Consider the following 13034-nt stretch of genomic DNA (forward strand, 5'->3'; position numbering starts at 1 on the left):
GCGAACGCTTTAACCACTAGGCTACCCGACCGCCCCGCACATTTACCATGTTAATAAAACCGCGCAAAAGGCCGTGAGTCAGCAGTGGGATTCGATCTAGACACTCACAGAGCCAGAGAACTCTGCGGCCACTGGGCCGCCTCAGGCAAGGCGCGCCTATTACAAAACCATGACATTTGAATTTCAGCTGCAGACGTGTGTGTTGAACATTGAAGCTGGCGACTGCCGTGCAGACTTGCAGAGCATATGTAACGTCAACTGGGCGTCTACAGATATTTTCCAAATACAGGAGGGACATAGAAGGGACATAACTCGTAAAAGCAACTAGTGACGCTACGATCCATCCCAGAAATTCCAGCCAAGTTCGGCATGGGTAGAAACTGGACTTTTTACAGTCAGTTAACTCCCTTGCCTCGGAAAGATGGCAATGCTTTTGATTCAAAGCAATCGTGAAATCTTTTGCTTCTGGAATTAACTGATACTTATGATCCAGAAGCATATGCTGTAGATGCCTTCTCTGTAAATCTACATATTCTGTCCTTTCAGTGTTTGGGGAACAGCTCTCCACAAACTCATGTAAGGAGAAGCAGTTCAAATGTTATCACTCCACCGTGCCTCGCATTCATTTTTGCAGTCACTTCAAGGAGAGGGAATTTCGATGGATGCTACAAACATCATACTGCTGTCATGTACATCAACCACAAGAAAAGAAGAAATGGATGCAGCAGGAAAATCATCAATCCCATTTCACCATCTCTGAAAGATGCTCCAAAGTTTCTTCACAGAACAATTTGGAAGTGGACTTGAGGGATGAAAACTGCCAGGTCAGCACTATCAACTGTTACAAGTGTTGGAGATGTGCCCTTGGCACAACACCCCACAGTGAGAGGTACATGTAAGGAGTATTTAACACAAGACCTGCATTTTCCAGATATTCCTTTGTGTGGGATGTCTCCTTAGTGTTAAATTATCTTAGAGATATGAGCGAAAGTGGTTGAGATAACATTGTTTGTTTGAGTAGAAATAAGTCACTTTAATGTTACTGTTTTCGGGACTGTGGAAATGTTGAAGAGAGACTTAGAAGTAGTTATTAGGTTTGGATTGAAATCCGTGAAGATCCAGGTTGGAATAGGTCTTCAAAACCCATCCTTGTCGTAAAAGGCGACAATGCTTGTCGCAAGAAGCGACTAATGGGATCGGTGGTCAGACTCACTGACTTGGTTGATGCATGTCATCGTATCACAATTGCAAGGTTTGATGATCATGATATTGATCACTGGTGTCTGGTCCTGACTCGATTGTTTACAGACCGTAGTCATATCGATGGAAAATTCCCGAGTGCGGGGTTACACAAGAAACAAAGAAACTTAAGCAGAGAAGGCCATCTTACATGCAGGGGAGACAACTCTTGCTGCTTACTCCATACATTGTCCATAGCTTCGGCTAATTTTCAAAACAACCCAGAAGCCTCATAAACAGGTTTCAAAAACCACTACATATCTTGATGGCTTAAATTTGTTACAAGACTTACTTGTGTACTAATCAGTTTAAGTCTCACAGCATCAGGGCAGTCTCCTCCAGTACAGCTGGTGCTACCAAGTACCAACTGCAGACTATTTAAACTGTAGGGTGGAGTAGTGAATGTACTATTGGAAAATATCATAACAAACCCGTAAGCAAAGAAGTGTGTGATATAAGTGATGCTATTTTGCAGGTTTAAAATATTAGACATCCAAATTTGCAGCATGGAAGCCTTCTAATAGTAACAGCTATTAATTTATGGCTCTTTTGACTTTAACCGTGTCTTAATTAACTGAATTGTCAGCTAAACACCGCTTGGTAATAATGGAACTTTTTTCCCCTTTAATTTAATTGACCATGATTAGGGACCAATTTCCTTAAGAACATGTGTTGCCAGCGGGAATCGAAAAAACAAAGTCTGTCCCGAAGGCTAACAAATGCAGTCTTCTGACATGGCTGCATGGAAGAAGTCATGTGACATTAAAACTAACATACTTACTAACATCAGGACTAATAGTTAATCCTTTTCAGGAATGGGTATATTTGAGATTTATTCAGTAAGTTACTGGTACTCTTTTCTTGATCAGAGATGTGTTTGCTCATAATAGGACCATCAACTCACAATGAGACCTAAAATTGTGTAATGAAAAATATAATTCCCCAATTACATCTGAAACTACTGTCTGTTGTCAGTAAATGGATGCAATGACTTGTCCTTTCGATATCATCTTCGTGGGAAACTTGAGGCTGAATTTAAAGAATCTTTGAATTTTTTCACTGTGGGACGGAGGGTATACATCAGACCTTACAACTTGTTGCTTGAAACTATAGCTGCTGATAATGTTTCATTGAAGGACAAACTGAATGCAAAGTCAGATGATAGATATGAAACATTAGTCAGTGATACAGCGATGTTCTTACGTGGACAAATAAAGAGTGAAATCAAAGAACAGCCTTGGCCTCCACATCCTGAAGAATTGAATTCCACATATTCTTCTTTACCCAGTAGTGTCATAAGGTTTCTGAATCTCTTACTTGATGGCAAAGAGACACCCTAAACTCACATTAGCAGACTTTCATGGTCCATTGCCCAGGACATTGTTGCTGTTGTTACTGTTGGCAAAGTAATAACGCCAAAGCACATTCTTCTTCCATGGGTAATAAAAACTCTGACAGGTAATGTTGAGCTGATCAAAACGTTAAATCGCTCGGGACACTCTTTTTTATACTCAACCTTGGAGGAGACTGACACTGCGCTCTGTATTGACAAGAAGGAACATGTAGACATTGATGAAGTACCTCCTCCAGCAAGCATCCACCAGTCTGTTCCAACTGTACTTGCTTTTGACAACATTGACAGACAAGAGGAATTACTAAGTGGATCAGGGACATCACATTGTGTCAATGGCATAATAGTTCAGCCAACTTCTCTGACATGTAAACAAGGTCAATTAGCTGCGTTACCAGATATTTCGAGGTAGAGGTAGGGATGTTGAATCTGGACAGCTCCCACCATGTAAAGATGCGCTTTTCCAGTACACCCTTCGTGCCAATTACTAGTCAGCATTTTGCAGGAGGAGCCTTGAAAATTCTCCAGACTTACCAGATCCCTCTGCAGGCCATGGTTGGGAAATAAACGACACAGGAAATCTGGCAGTCCAGAAGTGGTCCTAGGTTTGATGTCATGCAGATGTTCTCGTACTTGTTGACCACGTGCGTGCACATGTACATTAAATGGTCTTAAATGTAACTCTGCCTGCAAGTTGTCACCCTGCTCCAACATGGATGACAATGATGAAGAGATCAAGATGCAGAAGACTCAAGCGATGAAGATGACTGAATTTGACAGTTGGATGTGTATCACACAGCAGGTTTTGGGACGGAATATAAGACATCCTCATTGTTAAAATGTCTATTATATTTATAGACATTTTCTTGAAACTGTTACACGAACTGGCCATATTCATGCTAAATTGTGTTACAATGTTAATGTCAACAGCATAAAACTCCAGCAAACAGTCTCCTGTTTAATATGGAGAGTGGATATTACTAGATGCTGATTTTTAAGAAGTAGAAGATTTGTGAAGTAGAAGGACAGTGGTGGCTTTTGAATTATGAACAAGTTATATTTAATTGCAGAAGGGTCATGTGGGAATGAAAGTGGAATTTTGTTTATATGTATACATTTGATGTTATAATTAAACACATATAAATGTAATATCACAATGTGTACATTTTAACTTTAAACACTTTAGATTCTTGGAAATTTAGCTAGGAAATATAAAAACAAGTTTTGGTTGCAATATGTACGACTTTCTTAATTTTTGAATTATCTGTGAAAAAGTGCACTATATTTAAAAATGGCTGCTTATGTTTAGGCACTAGCATGTTTTAACTTCCAAATGGTATTTTATATATGAAAATACATTAGACAATTTTTATCTATCATAAGGTGTCAATTATTACTCAACAACGTTGCATTGGAAAGAAAAGATGTAAGTAAAATGTTAAAAAAGGGTAATTTCTTTATATAATTTCAACATTAACTCAAAAATTATAACTCAGTGATATGCAAAAAGCATAACAGAATGTGTGCAATGTAGTGCTGAAACAATATCAGTAAATAAAAGTTGTCTGAAATTAATAAATTCTGTGTTATAAGCTTATTTCTGAAATATGTAGAAAAAGTGAAAAAATGGTCGCCATCTTGGAAAATGGCCACCAAAATCGTATTTAGCTGGGCATCTGAAATGTCCATCACATGAAATTATACAGTTGAGACATCAAGCTAGCTGAAAATCATATTGGTAATTTGTCCCTCTATTTGGTAGTCAAATTTTCTCTGGCTCATGGACTATTCTGCGAGCCATTCGTATGCTTGAAGCAGGATCAAGTCAACGTGATGTTGCAAGACAATTTAACGTCCACTGAGACACCATTTGGTGTTGATGGCAACGTTGACAACAGACGAATGCAGTCAGAGACCATCCTCTGAGTGGCAGGCCACAGTAACCACAGTGGTGCAGACAGCGTCTACGCTGGGCGGCCATGCAGTGGGGACAAGTTCTATTCGCTGACGACTCTCGTTTTCACCTCAGCCACAGCGATGGACGGATTCGAGGGTACCGACGTCGAGGTGAATCATTGTGTCATGGAAGAAGATCGGTTCGGGGGCAGCGTTATGGTATGGGGTTGGATTACAAGACAGAGGACCCATTTGATAGTGGTAGAGGGAAATCTCAATGGACAGTGCTACCGCAACGAGATCATCGGCCTTGTTGTTCTACCGTTTTAGCATCGTCATGGCCTAGGCATTACCTTTCAACATGACAATGCCAGACCTCCTATTGCTCAACCTGTTCAGGATTCTCTTCAACAAAACAACGTGAATGTCATCCCCTGGCTGGCTCGCTCCCCTGATCTTTCACCAATCGAGCACATGTGGGATAAGATGGATCAGCGCCTTTGAACTTTGAAACATGCTCCAGCAGATATGGACAGATATCCCACTGGACTTTGTGCGACACCTGGTCCATTCCATGAGACGAAGGTGTGTTGCTTGCATCACATCCAGAGGTGGACACACACGCTATTGATTTGTAAATTGACATTTTGGCATGTTCATGTTTTTTATGAAATCACACACTTTCTGAAGCCAGTATGGCAAATTAAACCATCTGAACACTTACAGGAGTCTTTTATCTTTTGTAAACCGACATTGTTTCAGATTTGGTTTAAAACATAACTTTGCATTAAAACTTATTCAATGTCACAGGAACCTTTGTTGTTTAGTATATATGTGATTGATAAATGTGCTCAAGTTGGTATAATATGAATTGAATACTTGCCTTGGGATGCTAATTTCATAGCATGAGTTGTCAAAGAGGAATGTGCAAATGCCACAGGCTCAGGTTACATATTTCACATGCATCATACAAAGCCAACTCACCAGTGTTCTTAAAGAGTTCTTGAATATTTTCTTAAATACAGTTATAAAAACAATGTTCAAACATTTAAATGCTAATGGTTTAAATAGGTTAGGGCACCGGAACCCTGGTGTCTAATCATACCTGGTCCTCATGCTCTAACCTAATGTCAAATTCTAACATACTGAATCGCCATTAAATACTCTTTACTGGTACAGATATATCCTGCATTTTGGACAAATGTATGCTTTACTCCAAACGAGTCACAGAATCTTTAGGTTCTGATTGGGTCGGTGGAATTTACAGATACCTGAGACTTACCGTATACTGCTGTGCATAAGGCAAGGTTTTTTTTGTACCTAGAATGAGGGGGCTTACAGTTATACACAGGGTTGAAGAGTTTTGATGTTTTTTCTCCCCCAACACAGACATTACTGTGGGCACGTAACACCGGAAATACCATGTCAACAAATTTGTAATGAAGTATGCAAACTAATCATGTAATTACACTGTCTGGTATATTAATTAGCATCGATTTTAAAGGCTTGTGCAGGGGGGTCATCTTGTATGTGGGGTTACTTTATATGGTTCTTGCAAGTTATTGGCTGACTAAATTCAACCAACCTAAGAAAAACTGAGGGATTACATGCTCACCCTATACCCAACCAGTATGTTCAGGTACACATTTATTGCTATAACATGTCCTTTCTATGCATGCACTAAAGATGGTCATCATCAAGTTATAGGTTAAGCCTCACTCAACTGTAAATTTATGGGTTTCCAAATAAGTCTGCTGAGGTGGCCATGTTTAACATCAGATCAAAATCCTGTGAGCACTTTTAGAGACACCATAGCAAAGATCATACATGCAAAGTTTTAGCAACATTGGCCTTGTGGTTTCATAGGAGATTGACGGATGGACAGATCGACAATGTCCCCCAAATACAACAGTCATCTTCAGTTCAAAGGAGTCATCAATGTGCAACACCTAGACATGTGTTTAGTTTCACATTTGTATTGTTTTAGTATGTAAAGTTATTAAAACTGTAATTCAGTGACAGAAGTATTACAAGTCACCCAAGAGACTGCCTCTGTACTCTAGCGGAAGGTCTGGGGTTTGATCCCCCGCCGCATCATACCAAAAGATGTTAAAAGATGTAACTTGTTGTTACCCTGTCAGGTGCTCGGCATTACAAGGACTGGTCATTACAAGTCAGAATACTGTGACTCAGTGTGGTATTCATGTTAAACTGAGGCATGGTATCTCAGTGGGCTAGCACTTTAAAATGGGCCATAGTCCGGATTAGTACATGTCGCTATGTAAGTGCAATAATGTTGGGATGTGACAAAGCTCATTTTTACCTCACCTCAAATGTTACACTAGAGGCATCATTCATCATTTCATACAGAATTTCTTCTTTGACCCAAGTGACAAACAATATGGGATGCTTTGTTAAAACATGTAACACTTTTATGAGTCTCTTGAAAGTGTTGCAACTGCCAAAAAAATCTGATGAATATTAAATACATAACATCAACGGTACATCATCAATTCAAAAGATAGCAGCAGGACTGTACAAAACATTGAGCAATAGTCATGCACTTCATGTAAACAATCCATTGAAAGCAGCTTATCATCAAAATACAGCTACAGGAAAAACTATATATCTGGTCAAGTCTCGTTAATCCAACACTCGTTGATCTGACAATCGGCTTTACCCGACACTAATGATGGGAACCAATTATATCAGTGCTATTTAGACCCGTTAATCCGACAGTCTCACACTCCGACTGTGACACACCTAATTTGCAACAAATTCTCGAAATAACTCATTAATCTCGTTTATCCCACAGTGATTTGCGTACTCCGTGGTCATCTGCCCGCTTGTGCTGATGTTAGACAAGTTGTCTAGCTGCATTTTACAACAGCTGCAGAGATAAACTTGCTTAACAGTGGACAATCAATTCTTTAAATAAACAAAAAAGGATTAATCACGTTAAGATTAACTCAATCTCATTAAAATCAGATATAAGTTATTGCTTTCGCTAAGTTTGTTTGTTGTTTCACACTGAGTTCAGCTATATGATGGTGGTCTTTATCGAGTCTGGACCAGACAATCCAGTGATTGACATCACGAGCATCGATCTATGCAATTGTGATACGATGACATGCATCAAACAATTTAGCAAGCCTGACCATTTGATCCCATTAGTCGCCGCTTATGACAATCATAGTCGCCTCTTACGGCAAGCATTGGTTGCTGAGACCTATTCTCTACTGGGATCTTCATGGGTCTGCTACCACTGAGGACATCCCATTACAGATCACATCATATTCTACTAACTATATAACATATCAAAATGAATATTTCCTTTTTCATAATTTTATTACAACTGATATGTATCGTTATCGAACATGTGGTTGTCCGATTTTCGATCATGAACGTTGATACTACTTAATTTCATTTATCTGGCATACTTGTTAATCTTACATAATCATATGCAACAAACCATGTCAGATTAACAGGACTTGACTGTATAGCATATTTCATACATGCCAAAATTCTACAACACTCAATTATTATCAAGGCCACTTCAGATATTGTCTCTAACCCATCAGGTTGTATGCATGTCACATTACATCAGACAACTGAAAATACCTTCACCAAGAGGATCTGAGATCATATCTTGACTCTGTGTGAAATATTCATGAAACAATACGTAAATGCTCAAGTGTTGGACTCTCTGAAAGACACATCTGGGATAACCACCATTGGTAACAATCAAATAAACCTACAAAGCACTTTGAAAAATTTAACATCAAACAAATCTATTATACCATTACTCTTTATACATGGAAACATCATAAACAAGAAAACAGCTTTATCACTATCCCCATGCATGGTGAACATAAGAATTTCAATTGGTGTTCTAAGTTGGACACAACTTGTACCCAATCCCATTCACTTTTTGTGAATAATTGTTTAAATCAAATCTGTGTGAAATAGTTTTTGAGAAAATTTGTCCCCTTTGAGAAGCGGACGGACAAAAGAACAGATGAACTCCGTTACTATTTCATGGTGGAGAATAATAGCTTCTAAAACCTAATAACACTGAACACATAGCATATAAAATGAATGGGTGTTCAGTAATTCAGTTATTTCTTATCTAGCCATTGAAATAATTTAAGAAATTGACATACTATTAACAAATAAAACACAATCACAGGTATGCTTTTGACTCCATTCATGTATAGAGAAGTATTATGGCAGCCATATGAGGCATTAACAGCTTAAAACACATACACATGTGATATCCACATGGTAAATACTGAGGGATAACAACCGACAATGATACGTTGACTACATCAAACAGCAAAACTACAACACGATCCAATAAACTAAAGTAATGCCACAAACACACCTTTCCTTGTTTGTCAGCAGCCTACTGAACGGCAGCATGTCACACACTTCAACAGGCCTTAGATGGTGTGTAACATTGGTCAATGCTGAGATAAAAACATTGCATATATATAATTGCACCACATCAATTCAAATTAACAGCAGACTTTTAAGATTATGGAAAAACAATGACACATTTATATACCAGTCCTCCAACTTAATCTCCACAACTATGTGTGTAATGCAGCTACCCTTCGAGTCTCCAGACCCTTTACATATGGCATATTTCATCTTTCCCTCTGTTTTGGGTTTTCAGTCTGATGTATGAACAACATTCATATTATTTGAAGCTGAAGTGTTTGTATCTATTTATCAAAAATGAGCAATCTATGAAACATCATATGAAAAGTGGGTGAGTGAGATTTAAGTCTCATCATATGTGATCAAAATATGATGGTCTGTGACATTATGAGCTCTTTCAATGAGAGTACTGACAAGCACATAGGGTATGCTGATGCCATGCTATTGCATGCTGTACTACAATCATATCTCTGGGCACACACTTTTCACTGTAGGAGTTGGCTGTTCCATTTTGGGGACACTTAGTCTTTCTGCTCTTCAACCTGCTCCTATAACAAAAACACACAAATCATATTGAAAGGTTAACAAAATATTGTAAACTCTGCACATGAAAAAGGCTTTGGAAGGCAATACATAAATATTAGTAGTGGGACAATACACTGATGTATCGGTGGATCGCAATTGTTTACTTCTCGATACAAGTTTCGAACACAATAACACACTAAGTAAAAAGAATTGATTCTTACTTAAAGTGTATCCTTTAATAGTGAGTGAGTTTTTTGGGTTTAACGCCGCTTATAACAGTATTCCAGTTATATCACGGCGTGTCAGCTTAATGTGGGAGGAAAGTCGAAAGTGATGCAGGTCATGATGTTTACCACTTCGGTAAAACCCACGAGCACGGGTATGGTGCTGACAAACCTAGAAACATAATCGGGGCGAACCAGGATTTGAACCCACAATCATAGGTTTCTGGCGTGCCCAAGGGACACAACTCTGCACAGCGAATTGCGGTGCCTTGGACAACTGGGCCACCCGTGCCCCCGTATCCTTTAATTAATGTTACCTCAAACACTAATTACTGGTGAAAACTAAGTTGTGAAAACGTAATTATTTTCATCCAAGGTATCATCATACGCATCGGATCGCACAGTTGGTCCCAGCCCTAATAAATATAATACATCATCATCCATCTATCCATCTAGAATGTCTGCCCTGAGAGCAGAAGGTCGGGTTTGATCCCCTGGTCACATCTTTCCAAAAGACAGTAAAAAGTCGGTACTTGCTGCTACCATGCCGGGGGCTCAGAATTAAGGTGATCAAGCAAGGACTGGCCATCTTGGTTCAGTATCATGTGTGTGAGAGGGAATATGCTTGTTAAACTGTGGCAAGGTATCTCAGTGGACAAGCACTACTTAAACCATTATGATGACATCTCTTCATTTAGGTTGCAGTGGAATCTGAGCCAGGAATTCAGTGGCCATTATGAATGTGCATGAAACTGATACAATTATAGGTCATTATGCAAAACAAATAAGAAATAATATATCAACCCTCACAGGCTTTAAGCCATAGAAATCCCTTATATGTTCTGATTCTGGATGTAGAATCTAATTTCCCCATCTACTTACTCCTTCCAGAAAAAAACAGATTCAAATGATTTTTCCAAACTTGAATGTGATTGTTGATTGGTTTATTGTTTGATGCCGCACTCAGCAATATTCCAGCTATATGATAGCGGTCTGTAAATAATGGAGTCTGGATCAGACAATCCAGTGATTGATATCATGAGCATTGATCCACACAACTGGGATCAATGACATTCTTCAACCAAGTCAGCAAGCCTGACCACCCGATCCTGTTAGTTGCCTCTTACGACAAGCATAGTCGTGAATGTGATGTTAAACCCCATTTCACCCCGCCTCAACCCATTACATCCACAACAACTAATTAAACTAAGAACAAATACAATAACAATGTGCCAAATAAAAGGAAACTTTTATCTTATTTACTACTACAAGCACAGTGATGAGAGAATGACCAAACTGTCTGGTGTGGCAGCAATGTCCCAAAACATCCCAACATACCACCATGCACTTCATGTTCCAAAAAAGTACATCCAGAAAAATATGCCTTCTACAGAAAAGCTTAAAACAGCCAGCCCAATAAGGCACTGAAATAACCTAACATAATAACAAAGTTATATGCACTTCTAGTTTTATTACCGCACTTCAGGTTTGGAGAAACACACCCAGTAGTTACACAGATACACAGAAATAAAGTCACACTGCCTCTGAATTCCATGAAAAGCTTTGGCATGAAGCTGAGCCTCGCCTGAAAGCCAAACATTGTACTTGCGGAGCCACATCAGCCAGTGGTCTGAGCCTTGTAAAACCTGTCTTGCACGCATCAGAAAATAGGAAGTGCAATGGATTTCATTTGGATTGAGAGAGCTTCACTGACAAAGAAAAAACTCCAAAAGCCACTGAAATGGCAAGTAATGCTGACCAAATTATCTGTTTTGCACCCATAATAAATATGTCAAGTTCCCATGGCCACTAAAGTTACTTACATTACATTCTTAATCTTGACTGCTGCAGTATACTTGTATTCATTATTGTCTGTGCAACTTAACATTTCTGTTCGTGTGGATCATAACAATGGGGCAATCTCATTAAAATCAGAATCTAAGTTCTCACTCCGCAAAACAAAGATCTGAGGACATCCCATTACTGGTCACGTCAGAACGACCTTTCGCGAACTTTGACCGACCTCTGAAACGAATAACCAGAAGTCGGTATCAGCCACTGAGATTGCAGCTTTCTCAAGCTTTACGGCACTCGTTTCAACCTGGCGACTTCCATTTCAGACTACGCTTGAAAAATATGTTGACACAGTTTTCTGATGGGCGCCACTCTGCCTCCTCAATATAAGATATGAGAAGAACGAAGCGAATTGCAAGCATGAGAAGTTGAGCCATATCCTCCAGAAGGTGAATATCATTCATAGCTAAGAGCAGGTTCCTTAGGCCAATTCTCGTCACCATGGTGAGGTGCCTGAAGATGAGCGCCAGACGAGCTGCTTTAAGATTCAGCGCCTGGATAGGCTGCGACTGCTGTGAGTAATATGGGGCAGGCAAGGGGGGCCTGATAAGGTTGTTGATAGGCTGTGTAAAGCCCAAAATCCAATGCTGGTAGGTGTGATGCCTGGAGAGCCACATGAGGCCTGCGCCAGGGGAGGTGCCTGGTGATGAAGCGCCAAATAAAGGGGCTCCAGATCGGGGGACTCAAGAGGATGCAAGGTGGAGCTTATGGCAGATGATAATAGCTGTGGCAACGTCTCTGCAGGAGAAGCACAGGTAGTGAATGCAGGCATCATCTGCCAGTGTGATGCCTGAGGTGTGAGGCACTCCGCCCACGGGGTGGTGTAAGAGGCAAACAGTAACTAGGAGTGGTAATCCCAAGTTGGTGCCAGTGAAGAGGTCGGTAGACAAGTGAGTGCACTTGAGCAATGGGCTCGGTCACATGGCATCCAGCTGTCAGTGCAGAAAACATGGGGATCCTGGACTGACTTCTTCCCATGACATCCCACACACTGGAGCGGAGGACACAGGGTGTAATCGTCGATCTCGGCCACAGTGACCATTGTTTCCCGATATCTACACCGATATAATGAGAAAGAAGTATGGATGAAAGCAACTAACATTAAACCAAATGTAACCAAACCTGTGAAATAGCAACGGAGTTGAAAACACAACAGCAGTGTACCAAAACAGAGTCTTTACATGCAGAATTTCACAAAGGTGGGAAAATATGTGTCAACATGAAACGTACTTTTACATTGGAAATGGACAATAACAAAGACACAACTGGCCACCATGATATTGGTGAAACATGATATGGACTGAAGAACATGCAATGAACACACTGTGAGGAAGGTAAGTAGCTGTTTATTTACTTATTCATAAAATTCGCCTTGGGTCTGGTTGGTACTGAGCAAGACCCAGGTCCTTGGTTTGTCACATGATATTTATGACCAGATTGTCTTACACATGTATCTATATACATTTTGCCAGGGCTACGGTAAAACTGGGTACCCGGTAAGG

The 13034-nt window shown here is 39.9% G+C and overlaps 1 protein-coding gene across 2 annotated transcripts in view; it reads right to left on the reverse strand.

The window, feature by feature from the left end:
- Positions 1 to 6611: 6611 nt before the first annotated feature.
- Positions 6612 to 13034, reverse strand: part of LOC139452886 (uroporphyrinogen-III synthase-like) — a 39027-nt gene continuing 32604 nt past the window's right edge. For both annotated transcript variants that reach the window (XM_071234523.1, XM_071234524.1), the window contains exon 10: positions 6612 to 9477. In XM_071234523.1, the coding sequence (XP_071090624.1) occupies positions 9451 to 9477 (27 nt within the window). In that variant the 3' untranslated portion in view covers positions 6612 to 9450. The remainder of the gene's footprint in view (positions 9478 to 13034) is intronic.

Source organism: Haliotis cracherodii, unplaced genomic scaffold (assembly GCF_022045235.1).
Source record: "Haliotis cracherodii isolate W230 unplaced genomic scaffold, xgHalCrac1.p SCAF_9, whole genome shotgun sequence".
NCBI lineage: Eukaryota > Metazoa > Mollusca > Gastropoda > Lepetellida > Haliotidae > Haliotis > Haliotis cracherodii.